This window comes from Meles meles, chromosome 6 (assembly GCF_922984935.1).
Source record: "Meles meles chromosome 6, mMelMel3.1 paternal haplotype, whole genome shotgun sequence".
Classification (NCBI taxonomy): domain Eukaryota; kingdom Metazoa; phylum Chordata; class Mammalia; order Carnivora; family Mustelidae; genus Meles; species Meles meles.
Genome location: NC_060071.1, coordinates 57,096,027 through 57,118,315, shown reverse-complemented (window position 1 = coordinate 57,118,315; position 22,289 = coordinate 57,096,027). Strand labels below are relative to the sequence as shown.

The following is a 22,289-nucleotide window of genomic DNA, read 5'->3' as shown; positions in this document are numbered from 1 at the left end:
TCACGGGACAGAAGACACTCAGTCTAATCTTAGAGGATCGATGTGTCTGCTAGGAGGGAATTAACTGTTCTAAGCAAAGGAAACTGCACAAACAAATGTGTGGCTGTGTATTTAGCATCAGGTTATGGCTGGAGCCCAGTGAGTTTACAAGGGAATGCTGGGAGAGGACATCAGAAAATGGTACACAGGGCCAGATTGAAATGATGGGTTTCAAGGGGCTTTTGGCAGGCTGTAAAGCAGGAAGGTTTGTATGACCTAATTTTGTGTTGTATAAAAATCTAGTGGCAACAGGAAATCGAAGGATTGAAGATGGTAATGTTTAAAGGGAGACAATTACAATAATCTAGACAGAAGATCCCAGAGGCCTGGGAAAGGGGACAGGGATAAAGAATAGTGGAAAGGAAGAGATCTACTGAGATGAAAGGTGGACTTCACAGGACTTAGAAACTAACTAGATGAGGGAACGAGTGGAAGAAGTCTAGGATGGCACCCATGTTTCTGTTTTAAGAAGGTGAATTGTGAGGCTAGTTAACTCCCCCAGATAGGGAAAATGGGAAGAGCTGTAGCAGGGTTAAGGGAAAGATTTTTCTAGGAATCTCTTACAAAACATATTTTTTGCTCATAGGTGAGAGGAAAGGAAAAACACCCAGCAACCTTCATGAATGAAATGAAGAAACTTTCAAGACTGTATTTAGAATGCTAAACAGATACATACTTGTATGTCTCATAGAGGAGATGCTAGAGACACTTAGAAGTTTTTGTTTTGTTTGTTTTAATTTGCTCTCCTTCACTTTTGGTTTTAGTTTTCCAACAGCTCTTCAGGTGCAGGGAAGCCCTTGTGATGCAGACAAATTCACTACTTTATTGAAATGCTATATTCATTGCATCTCACATATTTATGACAATATAACTGGTACTTATTATTCACTAACATTTTGGGAACTATATACATATATTTTCTAATTGTCAGTCATGATCTATACCTCAGGTTGGCTTTCGAGTTTATGATTGTCATGGGGCAAAGTGGAATGATCAGATAAAATGGAAGACTGACACATAAATGTTATAAAGAGATCAACTACTTACTTGTCTCTAAGAACAACACCTTCAATACAGGCACCAAAAAGGACAACATTGCTTAAATCTACCATACTGAGAGTCAAGGAAGCTGACTTCCAATACTCTGAGATAAAAAGTAAACACTCAGGATATTTCTTCTATCAGTAAAATGAGGTACTAAATTCACTAATGTTGTCAATTCTTCCTTGAATTTTAGAGCTGAGGTGGGTAGATTATCCAGTGAGAAGCGAGCTAGTAAAATAAAAGTATTGATCAGCCTCATTCCACAGATGTGCCTATGACTAAAACTCAGGCTGGATCCATGAAAAGGATACAGACAAAGGAGGTGGTCAGGATGGCGAGGATAGTGCCGATGGGAATAGACTTTTGAGCATCCTTCAGATCTCCAGATCTGTTTGATCCAGCCATGATACCTTTAGAGGAGGAAAAAAGAACAAGGTAACTTCTTAGTTCCTGGACACTTTGATATTCGTGCTGATACCAAAGACTGGAAGCAAATCTAAGAAGCCGAAGAATATAATTCTGTCTCCTAAGAAAAAATCACTCCCTGGGTCTCCTAACTTCTAAAATAGACAACAGCTCTTCTGCTTACCTGTGACAGAGGGAAAGAAGATCCCCACCAGAAGAGTAAAAGATGTGGTGATGTCAACAAGGACATATTCATGGTTTAAACTGCCTAAGACATCAGAAGATTTGGCTGAGGGCTTTTCAATTATCTCTCCCTTTGGTAGGTAATTACTCCAAAGATTCTCTGCAGTGGTAAGAAAAAGGTATATAAGCAACAGAAGTATGGAAAGAAGATAATTAGGTAATTTTCTACCTAAACAATATTCTAAATCAGGTTCCTCATTTATATAGTTTTTAAAGGTATGTTTGCTTCTACATGAGCACATTTATATCATATAATAAAGAACACATAAATAAAAACCTACTGTTCTTTCTCATCTGATTCAAATGTTACTTGACAAAGTGCTTTGTTACATACAAAGGCAATTAAATATACAAATGCAAATTAGTAAAAGTTAAGTGGACTAAAGATGAATGCTCAGCAGCTTATTTTTTAAAAATTAGTAATCAACGCTATTTTTAACACCTTAGTGTAAAGTTGCTTACATGCAAAGAAATTTGTGGACCAAACATTTAAGACAAAAGTCACTTAAGGCAAGAGTTTCAGAAACTGGGCTGAGGAAAACAGCACATGTGGCTGTGGTGACACTGAAAGCTCCATCTGGTTGTCACTGTGGGAAGAACACTGGCAATTTTACAGTAACACACACTGTATTATTTTATCCTACTCTGAAAAGGGATTTGCTTAGCTCTGTTCTCAAAAGGAGGGAAATTTTATTTTATTGTTTTAAAATATTTTATTTGTTTGTTTGATAGAGAGAGAACAAGCAGGGAGAGTAGCAGAGGGAGAAGCAGACTCCCTGCTGAGCAGGGAACCCAACAAGGGACTCGATCCCAGGACCCTGGGATAATGAGCTGAACTGAAGGCCAATGTTCAACCAACTGAGCCACCCAGGTGCCCCCAAAAGAGCGATATTTTAGCAGAAAGCGCCACAAGGGAGTCTGAAAAAGGGTAAGTTCACTAAAAGAAAAGCAGAAAGATGTTGAATTAAGAGTGGTGTGCTGAGCTTGAGGAGGGAAGCGATGGTGTGGCAGTGAGACATGGACAACAGAAGAGTCTATGATGGAAAAGCCTGCTTTCCTGAGCAAATTAAAAACTTGTTCAAAACCTCCTGACTTACCTGTAATGACACCACTAGCCAAACCAGGAATGCCCTGGATTGAAGTGACATTATTGTGAATAAAGTATTCGTCACAGGTGGCATTGAAAAACTGACTTGAGTTACAGAAGAAGCCCCATAACTTTGACGGTACTGTCATGTTGTTAATTTCCTTGGTCTTAGAGCAAATATCAATGTGTCTTGATGAAAGGGTGCGGTTACCCAGCATGCAGACCCTAGTGAAAACAAACACAGAGAAAGAGGCAGTACGGGTAAAAAAATAAAATAAAATAAAACAAAAGAAGGTAGGTTAGAAATAGGTTAGTAATGGGGAAAAAAAAACCACCCTCATCTCTAAGAGGATGTGAAAGGGCCTAATATTTATTGACTTACTCTATAGATGGAGATTAATTTACACCTTCTGCAATTTAATCCTGACAGTCATCTCACAAAATATGCATCAGTATTTCTATGTTGTGGATAGAGGAACTGAAGTTTAGGGCAATAAAATAGTATGCCTGAGTCACACCGGTAGCAGTAGTGATTGAGTTCAAACAGAAGAACTGTCTGAAGACACTATGCTTACTCATCTTCCAAATTTTCTAGGTTATTAACCAATTGTTAGGTCTAAAAGAATCCCAGAGCCCTTTTGTTCTTTCTAAAAAAAAAAAAAGAAAAACAACAACAACAAAAAACCCTCCCTTAATTTTTTTTTTTTTTTTTTTGGCCTAGAAAAGCCTATGTTCATAATAACCCATTTGAAAATGTTACACTAAAGGTCAAACCTTCTGGCTACTATTACAAGAAAGACAGCTTGGCTGAAATAAAAAGCACATCCCACTATGGCCTAAGAGAAAACTATTTTTGAACATAAGCCTAGACCCAGTGGGAGTGAGGGTATTTAAGGACATTACAAATAATAACTGCTGATTTTATTTTTTCCTTTAACCCAGGGCTATAAATATGAACAAAAGAATAATAAATACACCTACAGTTAAAGTAACTCTCAAGAGTAACAAAGCGACTTTTCAAATCTGCAAAAATGATACCATACATACATAATGAACCATATACCCATTACTCAGCTTCAACAACTCAACATTTCCCAAGCTTGTTTCATGCATTCCTCTAGGGAATTTGGTCTTCTTCTGGTCAGTATTTTAAAGAAAATACCACACATCATGACCTTTTGCCCACCAAAAAGGAGAAGCATCAAAGGAAAACTTGAGGCAAAATGGAATTTCTCAAGTTAAGATATCCAGAATATAGCTCTCAAAACTTCCGGCTAATTTGCCGTCCCTAAATGAGCAGACTAAAAATTGATGATGGAATCTATCACTGACATCATTTAGTACAGTAGAAGAAATACTGGACCAGGAGTTAGGCAATCAAAGGGTTCATGTTCTTTCTCTGCCATGAATTAACTTTGGGGCAAATCATTTAATCTCTAAAGATGTTTTTATCTCAAAAAAAAAAAACAAACTATTTTTCTGTAATCAGGTAAATCAACACAGAAGCGAGGAGTCTGATACGTAGATAATCCAGATGACTTTTCAAAGACAATCTCTGTAACAAGATTACAAACACAATTCAGTGCTAACCAATCTCTATGCCACTAGTCAAATAGAGAACAGGTGACCGGAGAGTTACCTAGCTGTACAAATCCATTACAATACTTCAAAAAATACACTTTAATGTATCTGCACTACTTGTGTACTATGTATATCGTATCATATAATCTTTATATAGAGATACATATGCAAACAATGTGACATTTATTTCTCTTTACTTTATGACTACAAAGTCTGCTATGGTATTCACAGCAGGCTAAAAAGTTTAATTCACTACAAATATTAAGGTAGGAGTTTAGGTTCTTTGATTCTTTTGTATTAATAACAGGAGTCCAACATTTAAGTACTTTACAAAGCTTGCTGGTAATAACTATACTATCATAAAGCTCTTCATGAATAGTTGTCCAAATATGCACAATCATTATAAGGAGGTTTTGAGAAAAACCTAGTATCTATATCTTATCAATATCCAAATGATGTTCAGAGTTGCCAGTTCTATGCTTAGGACATTAGGAAGAGGATCAATATGAGAATTTTGCTGGGAGGCTTCCTGCCTAGACACTAACTGAGCTGACCCACGAGCAAATTCTCCAGGAGACTGAAGTTGTACTCGAAATGATCGCATCACCAGATATTGTCAATGACTACCCAGTAAACGATGGCTGGCCAGAGAGACAGACACGTACGGGAAGTGTGGAGGGGCAAAAGATGACTTGATAGCTCCAGCATAGATGGCCAAGATGGACACAATGACACAGGCCAGGAAAAGTGAGGCAAACTTGTTCACGTAGCGTACACCGATGAACACCACCAATACCATGAGGACCAAGAAGGCTGTGCCATAGACACGCATGTTATTGAGCATGGCTGCTGATTCCTTGAGTGCATCATCACTACGAAAGATGGCTGCTCGGGGGACAATGTATACCTGGTAAGCAAAAGAAGTAGAAAATGAGGTCATTTCAAAGTCATCAAGTAAAAGGGCTGTTGTAGTTTTGCTTTCACACAGGAAAGCAAAGCTAAGACAGAAAATGACTGGAGACTTAACCTAATTCCTACAGAAACTGGATATCATTTATCTTTTTCTTTAAAGATTTTATTTATTTATTTGACAGACAAGAGATCACAAGTAGGCAGAAAGGCAGGCAGAGAGAGAGGGGGAAGCAGGCTCCCCACTGAGCAGAGAGCCCAATGTGGGGCTCAATCTCAGGAACCTGGGACCAGACCTGAGCCAAAGGCAGAGGCTTAACCCACTGAAGCACCCAGGTGCCCCTCATTTATCTTTTTTTTTTTTTAAGTCTACATGCTATTCTGAGTACCTACATTTCTAAATGGAAATAGCAAAAATAGCACTAGTAATCTATTCAAAGGGTTATATAAATTATCATCATCTTGAGTCCTACCTCACTATTCCTCCTACTTACCTATGATTATTTTAAATAGTAAAAAAAAAATTCCAATGAATAAAGAAATGAAAAACACTTTATTTAATTGGGATGAAGATATCAAAAAAGACAAATACTTTTACTTTTTTCCTATTAAAAGTCTTGCCTCAAAACTTTAACTTGATGGATGAAATGGTAGGGTGTTGGTAAACGGGTGGAAGGGAAGCAGTAGGCAGGCAAATGATACTCTCAACCTTTCTGACTTATGTTCACAAGAGGAAGTCAGTAACAGGTCATCAGTCAATCACTTGACTGATTCTGTAAGTGGATCTTACAGATATTTTGCTACCAAACAACAAAATAAACCCAAATCTCTATCTTTTCTATACTGCAGACCACAATTAAGTTATTACTCACCAGAAAAATTTCAATGGCACCAAGGATATACATGGCAGCTGCAAATGTGGTACCAAGATAAAAGCAGAGGCCAACAGCCCCACCAAACTCTGGGCCCAGTGCACGGGAAATCATAAAGTATGAGCCCCCAGCTAAAAGACAAAACAGAATGTAAGCAGGATAAAGAAAATACATCAGTAGGAAGAATGCAAACAGGTCCTAAATAAGAAGGATAAATGTTTCAAGTTTTTTTTTTTAACTCTGTAATAAAAAGTAGATTTGCTAATGGGAAGTTAAAAATAAACCCTTTATGGTAGAATATGCTGCACATCTAATGCTCCACATGAAGTAGCACCATTTGTCAGTACTGCTTAGGTAAGCATCAGAGATTATTTACTACAGGCAGGAGACAGCCCAATAAAATATATTCTAACTAAGAAAAGCTAGGAAGGCTATATCATTTAAGGACTCTAGCTTAGAACAGAGATTTTTCCTTTTTCTTTCCATTCAAGTATAGTTGACATAAATGGTATATTAGTTTCAAGTGTACAACACAGTGATCTGACGATTCTGTATGTTACGCACACCACACAATGTTATTACAATACTACTGAATGTATCCCCCATGCTATCCTTTTCATCCCTGTGACTTATTTTATTACTGGAAGTTTGTACCTCTGATTCCCTCTCACATATTTTGCCCATTCTTCCATTCCCCTTCTCTTTGACAACCACAAGTTTGTTATTTATGAGTCTGGTTTTCACTCATTTATTTTTTTGGATTCCACATATAAGTAAAATCATATGGTATTTGTCTTTCTCTGTTTTATTTCACTTGCGTAAAGTGAAATAAGGTCCACCTGTGTTTGGCAAGATTTTCTTCTTTTTTATGGTTGAATAATATTCTGGTGAGAGAGAGAGAGAGAGACTGTCTCCACATCTTCATCTACTGATGGGCACTTAGGTTGCTTCCATATCTAGGTTATTATAAATAATGCAGCAAAAACAAGAGGGGTGCATCTATCTTTTTGAATTACTATTTTTGTTTTCTTCAGATAAATACCCAGTAGCAAAATTACTGGACTGTATGGATTTCTATCTTTAATTTTTTGAGGAACCTCCAAGCTCTTTTCCAAAGCGGCTGCACCAGTTTATATTCCCCTTCACAATATATAGAGATTTTTAAAGAATGTATTCTAAAGTCAAAGTGTGAATGTTTATGTCCAGGAGACTAAATAGTTTTAGTCCTTGGAAGTTTACACCTCTGATTTTATAGCATAAACATACAGTAGTCATTGACAATCCCTGAAATACAATCTTAGCCTACTGACCTGGCACCACTCCATTAGTGGCAATGGCACTCATGGAGATAGCAGTCAACATTGTCTGTAAAGGAAGTGAAAGGAGATTTTTTAAAAATTAACACATAATGTATTATTTGTTTCAGGGGTACAGGTCTGTGATTCATCAGTCTTACACAATTCACAGTGCTCACCATAGCACATACTCTCCCCAATGTCCATCGCCCAGTCACACCATCCCTCTTACCCCCCTACCCTCCAGCGACCCTCAGTTTGTTTCCTGAGATTAAGAGTCTCTTATCTCCCTCTCTGGTTTCGTCTTGTTTCATTTTTCCTTCCCTTCCCCTATGGTCCACTACCTTGTTTCTCAAATTCCTCATATCCCTGAGATGTATAATACTTGTCTTTCTCTGATTTACTTATTTCACTTAGCATAATACCCTCTAATTCCATCCACATCATGGCAAATGGCAAGATTTTGGGTTTTTCAATGGCTGCATGATATTCCATTGTATATATATATACCACATCTTCTTTATCCATTCATCTGTCAATGGACATCTAGGCTCTTTCCATAGTTTGGCTATTGTGGACATTGCTGCTATAAACCTTGGATAAACGTGCCCCTTCGGATCACTACATTTGTATCTTTAGGGTAAATACTCAGTAGTGTGATTGCTGGGTCGTAGGGTGAAAGGAGAAGATTGTTACTGTATTTCTCTACTATTTTCCTGCCTATGGGCCTCAGAGCCCTTTCTGAAAAATTAACTCTACTTACCTTTATGAAGGGAGTTGGCTGCCATTCCTAATAGTATGGAAATGAGATGATGTGGTTCAACTCATTGCCCTAGTCACATTACTGTTATCTTGAATATTCTCTTAAAATGCTTCTATATCGTAAGCAATAGGTTGGGTGCTAATAGGAGCCACTGATCTCACCCTGGTTTCCTAGTTAACTTGGAAAACAGATCAGAAACTAACTAAGGACCAGCTACAATTACAAGAACAATATTCAGTAAGGAGGGGAACCACTGAAGACTTCCGAACTAATAAAAAACTGTATTTTGAAAACATCACCTGGTAGCAGCAGAGTATAAAATGGACTGCAGATAGGGAGCAGATGAAGGTGTAGTGACTTGTTACTAGGCTATTATAGTTCAGTGAAAATTAAGGACTCTAGTGCTAGTAACAGGAATTTAAAGGAAGGTTGTATGTAAGAGATTCCAGAGGGAGACTTGATTGATCTTGGTAGCTGAATAGATGTGAGGGGTAATCAAGGAGCCAAACATGGCCCTGAAGTTTTAAGACTAAGAAAGAATAAAAAAAAAAGATGGGACTATTAATTTTGAGTTATTAATGATACAAACTATGTCTTCTTATCCCGCTTTATATAGATAGCACCCAGCTGAGCATAATGCATGAGGAGGATATAATAATGATGGTAATTAAAGGGCCAACAGTTGAATAAAAAATAATTTTTTATAATAACCAATTTATAATAAAATTGATAGATGTGGATGGAATATGTGGATAAGAGGAGTTTAAATTCAAGATCAGAATGTTTTCAGTACAGTGGGGAAGAAGACCTGGAAACCACATCTGAATTTCTGAGGAAGGGGTAACAGATGAGACTTCAAACAAAACAAATACTCCTCACCTCAAACAACAATCAGTGTTGTTCCTTAATACTATACTGGAGTAGTACATCATTTTCTAACTTTGGTGCTATCAAACTCAAATGGTTTGTATTCTGAATTCCTTGAATCAAGGACTATATCTTCTACCTCCTCTACAAGTCTTCCTTTGTAATTTCCAGTACATCATACTATGCATATAAGCAGCAAAGAGTAGACACTAAATAAATGAAAATCTTTCAGACTTTAATATCAAAATAATCTCTCCTGTTGAGATCATGAGTCTTTCCCTACTAGTCTTTGTGTCATTCTCAAAGAGGTCAAGTGCATATAATCTTGAGCTCCTGCAAGATCACTCTAAGAGTGATTTCTAAGATCCAAGTGATCTCTAAGAGCCAACTAGGGACTTACACAGCAGCAGCAGATAAGGACAATTGCAAAGGCCTGAAGAACTCCAGCTGTGCCCACGACCCATGTAAGGCGTAGAAACAAGATCACTCCAAAAATATTTTGTAGGCACGGGAGGTAGACACCCATGAAAGTACCCATTTGAGGGGTCTGAAACGAAAGATGTTGACAAAAGAAAAATTATATAGTCATCTAGAAAAGATGCTTTATCCTCTTATTTGTATATAAAAACTTATTCCCTAACTACTATATTACTTACAAAAGAAATAATTAGTATAATCAATATCTTAAAAGAGGCACATATAAAATCTCCATCTTACAAATGATCACCAACTTTTTAATATTCCTAGAGCTATACATTTTTACTTTACACAGGTCCCCATATGCTTTTACATGGGCATTTGGCCACAAACTTTTAAGTGTACGCCCCCAAATTTAAAATGTTCTGTTCTTTGAAACTATTGGTTTCTCTTTTCTTTTTTTTAAAAAAGATTTTATTTTTAAGTAATCTCTACAGCCAATGTGGGGCTCAAACTCACAACACTGAGATCAAGAGTTGCACACTCCACTGACTGAGTCAGCCAGGTGCCTCTAGCTTTCCTTTTTCATTTAAAAATTGAATAATGATTTGATGGACTTCTTTCAGAATTTGGCAAAAGTCCTTCATGGTAGCTGGTAAATGCAGTTGGTAAAATGAAGATCTGAGAGTCATTTTATCCCTGAACAACCAGAAAGCTAACTTGTAATATTGTTCCATATTTTCCTTTTGAGAAATCCTGAAACTTAGTTTTTGAAAAACTCAATCACTTCACAAAAGAGAGATGGCATCAGCAGGTGGGTGTGAACCCTCTTCTTCTGAAAGTGCTATTCCCTCTCCCTGGAACGTTTTTCTCCCAACTGGGGGGGGGGGTGCTCACTGTCTCACATTGGTTAGGCCTCTGCACAAACATCACCCTGTCAGAAAGGGCTTTCCCTGACCAACCTCTCTACAACAGTAACAACTTCTGCCCTGGCTCTCTTTGCTGGCCAGCTTCAGTATCTTTACTTTGCCTTTTTAAAAAAAAAAATCAATTAATTCCTGAAGTTAACACAAGATGTTACATTAGTTCCAGGTGTACTACAAAGTAATTTGACAAGTCTTTGCATATGTTATGCTATGCTCATCACAAGTGTAGCTACCATCTGTCCTTGCCTTTATTTTTGTTAGACCATCGTCAACCCATAATACATAGTTGAATAACTATCTCCTCGTATTAGAATTTAGATTGCATGAGAATAGGACATTATATGTTCTGCTTCTCTATGACCCCACTGCTCAGAACAGTGCCTGTCATATATCAAGTATCCAATAGTTTTTGAGCATGGAGTGATGACCTGGATATTTCCTCCTTTCTTATATGTGGGACTCTTTTTATTTATTCTTGTTTTTTGAAGGTCTCACCTTGGTGGGCTTCTTTTTCCCTTCAGTGATGTTCTCTGCCTCTTCATGTTCCTTTGCTCCTTGTGTCAGATTAGTATAATTGGCCATCCGGTTGAGAAGAGAAGATACCTTTGGTCTGGTATCCATTTCTTCCTATAAAGCCAGAAACATGGAAGAAATGAGTAATAAAGAACACTGGAAATAAGCATCAAAGTGGACCTCTACCAAAAAGTTGCAAATTAAATGAGAAGATATTTCACAGGTAAATATTTTAAGAAAATTTATAAATAAGGCTTTATTCTCCTCCTACATTAAAGTATCACTTAATCAGGACTATACAAATCTTTACAAAATTCTTAAGTGAAAAGCTTTATCACTCTTTCTAATGACTTAACTTTACAGCAAAAACAAAATCACATTGGTCCCTACAGATAGCTGTAACCTTGAAAAAAACATTGATACTACTACCTTTAACTACAGTGCCCCTTTCTTTAGGCTATTAACATTTTTTTTTTTAATGTAGGCTCCACACCCAGCATGGAGCCCAGTGTGGGGCTTGAAATCATGACCCTGAGATCAAGACCTGAGCTGAGGGAAAGAGTTGGATGCTTAACCAACTGAGCTACCCTGGCACCCCTTGGCTACTAACATTCTAATAATGTTTATGACTATTACTTATTGCACCAAGCACAGAGAGCTCAATAAAAAAATTTTGTGACTGAACTAAATATTCACCTCAGATCTTTTCTTGAACAAAGCTGAAAGAGGGTATCATTTAAAAAACAGGTACACTGAGATCATTAATCAAATCAAATATCATTGTCCAAAGCCAGACACAAAGGCAGTGCTGGACTAAAGCAGGCTCCTTTCAACAACCCGAATACAGAGCCCATCAGAGTCGTTATGGTCTTAAGGAAGACATACAGGCCCTCTTAATCGAGCAACCTATTTCCTACATTGATTTTTGATCAGTAGTTCTAAGGTAAATGATGGGCTTCCCAAACACAAAGTTGAAAAATACTCTACTTTATATTTCATAAATAATTCCAATGCAAGTATTTAAATCCTAGCTGAATTAGACAGCAAGGTTCTCCATATGCCTGTGATGTCAAAATCCTACCTCAATTCACAGAAATGTGATTTAATGGCTACTTATTACTTGGTGATAATTAGATTATACAGAGTAAATCAACTATAATGACAAGTTATAGTAAGTATTATATTTTAACAATTAGTTCTTAAAATTATCCAGCTTGTATTGTTTTAAAACTAAATGGGACAGAAAAGTTATCTTGAAATCTCTGTTCCTGAAATTTCTGCTGCAGTTTTCTCTCAAATATTACCTCAAAGAGGGCCAAATTTTTATCAAAATATTCATCTCCTTCTTCATAGTTGGAATTATTGAGATAAGCATTTCGAGCTTTCTTATGCCCATCATCTGGGAAAAAAAAGAAATTAAGTTAGTTTCGCATTGGTATTAAAGAAATATCAGCACCAAATAACCTCATATTGCCTCTGTAATGAGGCAATATCCTCATCTGTATCCATTTTCATGTTCAAATTTTAGGGAGAACTCAATTAGCCAGGCTTAGAGAATGTGGCCCCCTCTAAAACAGGAGGAAAACTAAATCTCTAAGAGGCAAACAATAGGAAGGCTTAACAGCATGAAGACATCTGGAAACACTATTCTTTCAGGATTCTAGTCTATATAGGGCCCTACTCCCAAAGTCACTCAAATCTAGAATAAAAATTTTAAAAAGTGCTTCTTGAGTTCTTACTCAGTGTATTACTATACACTTTATACACTGCTGCTATTGATAATGATAAAAAAGCCCCTCTACCTCCAGGGCTGTCCAGCCTTTTGTAAGCCGACATTAGGTTAAAAAAAAAAAAAAAAGACATTAGGTCACATAACCAAGCATTATTTTTGTACAAACCCTTGGCACATGTTTCGTTGTTGTTGTTGTTTCATGTTAAAAGAGGTACCCCAGAAGAATCTGGTGAACCAGCTACGAAGAAAAAAAAAAGAGACTGGGTTCCCTCAGACAATAGAGTCTGCATGAGTACTTCCTTAGCTTTGGGTTTTTGTTGTATAAGAGTTATATATAATTATAATTGCCTTACAGAGGGAAAGAGAAAATAAATTATGTAAATGTTATTAAGAACTAACACTAAGTATTCAGGAAATAAACACAAATATAAAAGTTACAAAAGTTAAAGTCTTATAACCTTAAATACAAGTTTGGGAAATAGCCAACAAGCTATCAGAATAATTGGATCATGTCATCTGTTTTGTTTCTTAAATTCCACACATGAGTGAAGTCATATGGTACTTGTCTTTCTCTGACTGACTTATTTCATTTAGTACAATGCATTCGAGCTCTAGCCATATCATAGAAAATGGCAAAGTTTCTTTTTTATGGTTGAGTAATATTCCATTTTGTATCATCAGTGGGTAGACATTTGGGCTCTTTCCATGATTTGACCATTGTGGACAATTGCTGCTATCAACATTGCGGTGCATCAGCCCTTTCAGTTCTGTATTTTTGCATCCTTTGGGTATATACCTAGTAGTGCAATTTCTGGGTTGAAGGGTAGCTCTATTTTTAAATTTTGAGGAACCTCCATACTGTTTTCCTGAGTGGCTGCACCAGTCTGGATTCCCACTAACTGTGTAAAGAGGTTCCCCTTTCTCTACATCCTCACTAACACCTGTTGTTTCCTATGTTGTTAAATTTAGCCATTCTGCTGCTGGATCCTGTTTGCTAGGATCTTGTTGAGAATCTTTGCATCCATATTCATCAGTGATATTGGTCTGAAATTCTCCTTTTTGGTAGGGTCTTTGCCTGGTTTGGGGATCAGGGTAATGCTGGCTTCATAAAAAGAGTCTGGAAGTTTTCCTTCTGCTTCAATTTTTTGAAACAGCTTCAGGAGAACTGGTGTTATTTCTTCTTTGAAAGTTTGGTAGAATTCCCCAGGGAATCCGTCAGGTCCTGGGCTCTTGTTTTGGGGAGGTTTTTGATCACTGCTTCAATCTCGTTACTAGATATTGGTCTATTCAGGTTGTCAATTTCTTCCTGGTTCAATTTTGGGAGTTTATAGTTTTCCAGGAATGCATCCATTTCATCTAGGTTGCTTAGCTTATTGGCATATAACTGTTGGTAATAATTTCTGATGATTGTTTCTATTTCCTTGGTGTTAGTTGTGATCTCTCCCTTTTCATTCATCATTTTATTAATTTGGGCTTTCTCTTTTCTTTTGGATTAGTGTGGCCAATGGTTTATCAATCTTATTGATTCTTTCAAAAAACCAGCTTCTAGTTTCATTGATACGTTCTACTGTATCTCTGGTGTCTACCTCATTGATCTCTGCTCTAATCTTGATTATTTCCCTTCTTGCATGTGGAGTTGGTTTGATTTGTTGTTGATTCTCCAGTTCTTTAAGATGTAGAGAGAGCTGGTGTATTCTGGATTTTTCAATTTTTTTGAGGGAGGCTTGGATGGCTATGTTATTTCCTCCTTAGAACCACCTTTGCTGTATCCCATAGGTTTTGGACCAAAGTGTCTTCATTCTCATTGGTTTCCATGAATTGTTTAAGTTCTTCTTTGATCTCCTGGTTGATCCAAGCATTCTTAAGCAAGGTGGTCTTTAGCTTCCAGGTGTTTGAGTTCCTTCTGAACTTTTCCTTGTGATTGAGTTCCAGTTTCAAAGCATTGTGATCTGAGAATATGCAGGGAATAATGTCAGTCTTTTGGTATCAGTTGAGTTCTGCTTTGTGACCCAGTATGTGGTCTATTCTGGAGAAGGTTCCATGTGCACTTGAGAAGAATGAGTATTCTGTTGTTTTAGGGTGGAATGTTCTGTATATGTCTATGAGGTCCATCTGGTCCAAAGTTTCATTCAATGCTCTTATTTCCTTATTAATTTCGATGATCTATTACTGAGAGAGGCATATTAAGATCTCCTACTATCAATGTATTCATATCAATGTGACTCTTTATCTTGATTAATAGTTTTCTTATGTAATTCGCTGCTCCCATATTGGGGGCATAGATATTTACAATTGTTAGATCATCTTGGTGGACAGTCCCTTTAAGAATTATGTAGTGTCCTTCTGTATCTCTGACGACAGTCTTTAGTTTAAAATCTAATTTATCTGATATGAGAATTGCTACCCCGGCCTTCTTCTGAGGGCCATTGGCATGAAAAATGCTTCTCCATCCCTTCACTTTCAGTCTGTGTGTATCCTTAGGTTCAAAATGGGTCTCTTGTAGACAACATATGGATGGGTCCTGTTGTTTTATCCAATCTGCAACCCTGTGTCGTTTTATGGGCGCATTTAGGCGGTTCACATTGAGAGTGATTATTGATAGATAGGTGGTGATTGACATTGTGTTACCTTTGAAGTCTTTCTGTCTGTAGATTGTCTCTATATTTCTGTTCAATGATATTCTTAGGATTTTTTCTCATTTATAGGACCCCCCTTAATATTTCCTGCAGTGTCGGCTTGGTAGTTGCATAGTCTTTTAAGTCTTGCCAGTCTTCGAAACTTCGAATTCCGGAATTTCATTCCAAACTTCGAATGTCAGTCTTGCAGGATAAAGTATTCTTGGCTGCATGTTCTTCTCATTTAGTACTCTGAATATATTTTGCTACCCCTTCCTGGCTTTCCAGGTCTCTGTGGACAGGTCTGATGTTATTCTAAGGGGCTTTCCTCTGTATGTAAGGAGCCTCTTTGTCCTAGCTGCTTTTAAGAGGGTCTGTCTAGAAGCATATTCTTCATTCTGTTAGGTGTCGTGAGGTCTTTCGAGAATCTAAGATCTTGGGGGGAAACCGCTCAGCCAGGACCAGGTGGGATTCATCGCTGGGTTCCAAGGATGGTTCAACATTCACAAATCAATCAATGAGATAGAAAAAATCAGTAAGAGAAGAGAGAAGAACCACATGGTCCTCTCAATTGATGCAGAAAAAGCATTTGACAAAATCCAGCATCTGTTCCTGATTAAATCGCTTCAAAGTATCAGGATAGAGGGAACATTCCTGAACTTCATAAAATCTATCTATGAAAGACCCACAGCAAATATAATCCTCAATGGGAAAAAGCTTGCAGCCTTCCCGTTGAGATCAGGAACACGACAAGGATGCCCACTCTCACCACTCTTGTTCAACATAGTATTAGAAGTCCTAGCAACGGGGGCACCTGGGTGGCTCAGTGGGTTAAAGCCTCTGCCTTCGGCTCGGGTCATGATCCCGGGGTCCTGGGATCGAGCCCCACGTCGGGCTCTCTGCTCTGCGGAGAGCCTGCTTCCTCCTCTCTCTCCCTGCCTACTTGTGATCTCTCTCTCTGTCAAATAAATAAATAAAATCTTTAAAAAAAAAAAAAAGTCCTAGCAACGGCAATCAGACAACAAAGAGAAATAAAAGGTATCCAAATTTGCAAGGAAGAAGTCAAACTCTCTCTCTTCACAGATGACATGATTCTTTATATGGAAAACCCCAAAGACTCCACACCCAAACTACTAGAACTGATACAGCAATTCAGTAATGTGGCAGGATACAAAGTCAATGTACAGAAATCAGTGGCTTTCTTATACACTAACAATGAAAATACAGAGTTAGGTAATTTTTTTTAAAGATTTTATTTATTTATTTATTTGACAGACAGAGATTGCAACTAGTCAGAGAGGCAGGCAGGGAGAGAGAGGAGGAAGCAGGCTCCCTGCTGAGCAGAGAGCCCGATGTGGGGCTTGATCCCGGAAGCCTGGGATCATGACCTGAGCTGAAGGCAGAGGCTTTAACCCACTGAGCCACCCAGGCGCTCCTAACAATGAAAATACAGAAAGGCAAATTAGAGAATGGATTCGATTTACTATAGCACCAAGAACCATAAGATACCTGGGAATAAACCTAACCAAAGAGGGAAAGGATCTGTACTCGAGGAACTACAGAACACAAATGAAAGAAATTGAAGAAGACACAAAAAGATGGAAGACCGTTCCTTGCTCTTGGATTGGAAGAATAAACATTGTTAAAATGTCTATACTTCCTAGAGCAATCTATGCTTTTAATGCCATTCCGATCAAAAATTCCACCGGTATGTGTCAAAGAGCTGGAGCAAATAATCCTAAAATTTGTATGGAATCAGAAGAGACCCCAAATTGCTAAGGAAATGTTGAAAAACAAAAACAAAACTGGCGGCATCACGTTACCTGATTTCAAGCTTTACTACAAAGCTGTGATCACCAAGACAGCGTGGGACTGGCATAAAAACAGACACATAGACCAGTGGAACAGAGTGGAGAGCCCAGATATGGACTCTATGGTCAAATAGTCTTCGACAAAACAGAAAAAAATATACAATGGAAAAAAGACAGTCTCTTCAATAAATGCTGCTGGGAAAACGGGAAAGCTATATGTAGAAGAATGAAACTCGACCATTCTCTTACACTGTACACAAAGATAAACTCGAAATGGATAAAAGACCGCACGTGAGACAGGAATCCATCAGAATCCTAGAGGAGAACATAGGCAGTAACCTCTTCGATATCAGCCACAGCAAGTTCTTTCAAGACATGTCTCCAAAGGCCAAGGAAACAAAAGCGAAAATGAACTTTTGGGACTTCATCAAGATCAAAAGCTTCTGCACAGCAAAGGAAACAGTCAACAAAACAAAAAGGCAACCCACAGAATGGGAGAAGATACTTGCAAATGATAGTGCAGACAAAAGGTTAATATCCAGGATCTATAAAGAACTCCTCAAACTCAACACACACAAAACAGATAATCATATCAAAAAAATGGGCAGAAGATATGAACAGACACTTCTCCAATGAGGACATACAAATGGCTATCAGACACATGAAAAAATGGCCATCATCACTAGCCATCAGGGAGATTCAAATTAAAACCTCATTGAGATATCACCTTACACCAGTTAGAATGGCCAAAATTAGCAAGAGAGGAAACAACGTGTGTTGGAGAGGATGTGGAGAAAGGGGAACCCTCTTACACTATTGGTGGGAATGCAAGTTGGTGCAGCCACTCTGGAGAACAGTGTGGAGATTCCTCTAGAAATTAAGAATAGAGCTTCCCTATGACCCTGCAATTGCACTGCTGGGTATTTACGCCAAAGATACAGATGTAGTGAAAAGAAGAGCCATCTGTACCCCAATGTTTATTGCAGCAATGGCCACGGTCTCCAAACTGTGGAGAGAACCAAGATGCCCTTCAACGGATGAATGGATAAGGAAGATGTGGTACATATATATACGATGGAGTATTATGCCTCCATCAGAAAGGATGAATACCCAACTTTTGTAGCAACATGGACGGGACTGGAAGAGATTATGCTGAGCGAAATAAGTCAAGCAGAGAGAGTCAAGTATCATATTGTTTCACTTATTTGTGGAGCATAACAAAGAACATGGAGGACATGGGGAGCTGGAGAGGAGAGGGAGTTGAGGGAAACTGGAAGGGGAGATGAACCATGAGAGACTATGGACTCTGAAAAAGAACCTGAGGGTTTTGAAGGGGTTGGGGGTGGGAAGTTGGGGAACCAGGTGGAGGGTAATAGAGAGGGCACATATTGCATGGAGCACTGGGTGTGGTGCAAAAGCAATGAGTACTGTTACGCTGAAAATAAATAAATTTTAAAAAAATTTAGCCATTCTGACAGGCGTAATATCTCATTGTAGTTTTTAAATTTGTTTTTCATTTGTTTATTGATTCACTTAAAAAATATTTACTGAGTACCAGAGATAAAGCAGTCAAAGAGGATGCGTAAGCCAGTTTTCAAGGACTTTAACTTCACTTCTACAGAAATTTCTGGCTTAACTCTATACATAGACTGTTTTTTTAAACAGCTTTATTAAAACATAATTAACATCATATAATTCATTGATTTAAAGTATACAATATTAGAATTCTGGGTATATTACATTATTAATTTTTTTAATTGCGGTAAAATTTTAAAACAAAATTTGCAATTTTAACCATTTTTAAATGTGCAAATCACAGGCATTACAGTCACAATGTTGTGCAACCATCACCACTAGAAACCGATTTTTTTTTTTAAGTAGGCTTCACACCCAGCATAGAGTCCAACTTGGGGCACGAACTCACGACTATGAGATCAAGACCTCAGCTAAGACAGAGAGTCGGAATCTCAACCAATTGAGCCATCCGGGCATCCCCATACACTACATAAACTGATTTTAAAAATATTTCTTTTAAACTGATGGAAAAGTCTTACTCTTCTTAGTTCTACCACTGGACACAATGCTCCTATGTGTTTTAAGCATCCCAATGTGTTCTTCATCCTAACTTTTACTGGAACTCATATCAGTCCTAACACTTGCTATCCCTAAATAAATTCCTCGATTTCTTCAACACTCATTAACTACAACTTTTAGAACAGAGATGCACCCCAGAGTGCTGTGCTTTATCTTCTAAGCTTAACTTTGCTGACTATAGTTTTGGTTTGTATTTTCCTGACAATGAGTGATGATGATCTTTTCACGTGTCTGTTAGCAATCTGTATGTCTTTTAACTATAGAGAACAAACTGATGGTTGTCAGGGGGAAGGAGGTTCGAGGGATGGGTGTAAATGGTGATGGGGATTAGAGCACACTATCATGATGAGCACTGAGTAATGTAAAGAATTGTTGAATCACTATATTCTATACTTGAATCTAATATAATACTGTATGTTAACTGGAATTTAAACACAAAAAAATTTTAATGCATATGGAATAATGCATCTAGGGAAAAAAATTAACAATTTTTAACCCCTAATGAAAAAAATGGATCTAGGAAATCATCACTAATAGTTGCTAAAGCCATTAGATGAAAAGCTGAGACATAATTTTACAATGGGTGGATCAGGGTGATCAAGAACTCAAAGATCTCAACATCGCTAAAAGTGGACAACAACCTAATACAATGAAAAGTACACTGCACAACCTGTGATGTATTCCTGCCAAAAGACTAGAAGTTGAATCTAACCAAGCCTCTAAATCTAACTACCAGTTCACAAAAAACAGAGGAGGAGCATGTTAAGCATCACCATAAAGACGTTGCAATCATCAAATTCACAATGTGAGAAATTCTATATGACAAATAATCTGACTCATTCAACAAATAAATGGCATAAACTAAAAAAGGTAATGATGCATCAACCAAATGCAAGGTGTGAAACTTGTTAGAATCCTGACTCAAATCAAATGTAGAAAGACAATTCTGAAAGAGAGAAATTTAAATATAAACTTAAAAAAAAAGGTAAATAAAATCATGTGATGGAATTTTCTGAAAGACATCCCAGGAAAAAATTACATAGGGCTTGAAAACAGAGTCTCAATACTGTTAAAACTGAGTGATGGCTTCATGGAGATTCATTAGGCTGTTCTATCTGCTTTTCTATACCTTTGGAAATTTCCACAATAAAAAGTTATTTAAAAAAAAAAAGGAAAATGTAATTCTTTTCCTCTAATTGTTTCAGAATATTCCAGAAAGAATGGCACAGCCTAAAATTATCACCACTTCAGAGTAACTCACTTATTCAATTAATTCACCACATATTTATTAAGTTCTTATGATGTGCTGGGCACTCTAGGTCCTGGGGCATATAGCAGTAGACAATGCATTTAAAGACGTCGCTTTCATTGTGTGTATAGTGAAGTCACAAAAGACAGTTAAAACACACACCACACATACAAAACCAATTTACAGTGTTAGCCAATTTCCACAGTGTAAATGTTCACACATGCCAATTTTAAAGTACTAACAACAAAATCCAGGCATATACTGTTTACAAGTGACATACAATGACATACAAAGGCTGAAAGTAAAGAGATCAGGCACAGGGGCACCTGGGTGGCTCAGTGGGTTAAGCCGCTGCCTTTGGCTCAGGTCATGATCTCAGGGTCCTGGGATCGAGTCCCGCATCGGGCTCTCTGCTCGGCAGGGAGCCTGCTTCTCTCTCTCTGCCTGCCTCTCTATCTACTTGTGATCTCTATCAAATAAATAAATAAAATCTTAAAAAAAAAAAAAAGGTTCTCTCTCTCCCTCTGCCTGTGCTCCTCCGACACACTCCTCCCCACTTCCTCTCTAAAAAAAAAAAAAAAAGCTGATAGTTTTATTAGCACCAGATAAATTTTTCTTTAAGGGGAGAACTTTATTCTGAATGAGAAGGTAACCACGTAACAAAAGGTTGAATTCACCAAGAGAGCAGTTTATAATTTTTTCTTTTTTGAGAAAGAGAGAGAAAAGAGCGAGCAAGTGTGTGAAGACAGGGAGAGGGGCAGAGGGAGAGGAAGAGGGAGAATCCAAAGTAGGGCTCCATCTCACGACCCTGAGATCATGACCTGAGCAGAAATCAAGAGTCAGATGCTTAACCTACTGAGCCACCCAGTCCCCTAAGAAAGTATTTTAAATATACATCTATGGTTTATAGTTATTTTTCTGTACAATAAATTACTCCCAAATTTAGTGGCTTAAACGCACACATTTTATCACCCAGTTTATGTGAGCTAGCAATACAGGCATGGCTCAGGTGAGCCCTCTGCTTCAGTTTCCTATGAAGCTCCAGTCAAAGCTCAGCCAGGACTATGGTCTCATCTGAAGGCCTGGGGAAGACACACCTCCAAGCTCACTGACACAGTTGTTGACAGGACTCACTTTCTTTCAGGTTGTTGACCAAGGGCCTCTCTTGGTTCCCTGCCACATGGGCCTATCCACAGGACAGTTTACAGCATGGCAGCTGGATTTCCCTCAAAGCAAGTCATCAAAGAGAGCCAGGAGCACCTGGGTGGCTCAGTTGTAAAGCATCTGCCTTCAGCTCGGGTCGTGATCCCAGAGTCCTGGGATTACGAGGTGCTTCTCCTCACCCACTCCCTCTGCTGTATTCCCTCTCTCGCTGTGTCTCTCTGTCAAATAAATAAATAAAATCTTAAAAAAAAAAAAAAAAGAGAGAGAGCCAGAGAGAGAGAGTACAAGACAGATGTCACAGTCTTTTTGTAATCTCATTTTGAAAGTGACTTTGCTTTTGCCATTTTCTATTAATTAGAAAGCACCGTTAAGTCCAGCCCTCACTCAAAGGGCAGGGGCTATAATTTTGATCTTTAATAAAAGCTGTTAAAATTGTGAAAAGATACATTTTTAAATCCTTTCAAATTTGGAAATTAGAGAAAATACACTGTAAAACAACACAAGGATCCAAGATTAAAATACTTTAAAAAAATAAAATGACAACAAAGACATTAGCTATTGAAACTTGTAGGATCCACCAAAAGTAGCACTTCAATGAGAAGCTATTGTCCTAGTTTTACATTAGCGAAGTAAAAATAAAAATTATTTGAGATAAGTACCTAT

At 37.8% G+C, this 22,289-nt stretch overlaps 1 protein-coding gene across 5 annotated transcripts in view; it reads right to left on the bottom strand.

Annotated features, from left to right (window-relative positions):
* Positions 1 to 22,289, bottom strand: part of SLC12A6 (solute carrier family 12 member 6) — a 101,903-nt gene that overhangs the window by 15,754 nt on the left and 63,860 nt on the right. For all 5 annotated transcript variants that reach the window (XR_006818655.1, XM_046007954.1, XM_046007955.1 and 2 more), the window contains 10 exons: positions 12,266 to 12,360; positions 10,944 to 11,075; positions 9,506 to 9,652; positions 7,491 to 7,545; positions 6,181 to 6,311; positions 5,065 to 5,306; positions 2,829 to 3,043; positions 1,673 to 1,831; positions 1,395 to 1,493; positions 1,087 to 1,144 (listed from right to left, as the gene is read on the bottom strand). Coding sequence is in view for 4 of the 5 variants with exons in the window: in XM_046007954.1 (XP_045863910.1) it covers positions 1,087 to 1,144; positions 1,395 to 1,493; positions 1,673 to 1,831; positions 2,829 to 3,043; positions 5,065 to 5,306; positions 6,181 to 6,311; positions 7,491 to 7,545; positions 9,506 to 9,652; positions 10,944 to 11,075; positions 12,266 to 12,360 (1,333 nt within the window). In the remaining variant the exon portion in view is untranslated. The remainder of the gene's footprint in view (positions 1 to 1,086; positions 1,145 to 1,394; positions 1,494 to 1,672; positions 1,832 to 2,828; positions 3,044 to 5,064; positions 5,307 to 6,180; positions 6,312 to 7,490; positions 7,546 to 9,505; positions 9,653 to 10,943; positions 11,076 to 12,265; positions 12,361 to 22,289) is intronic.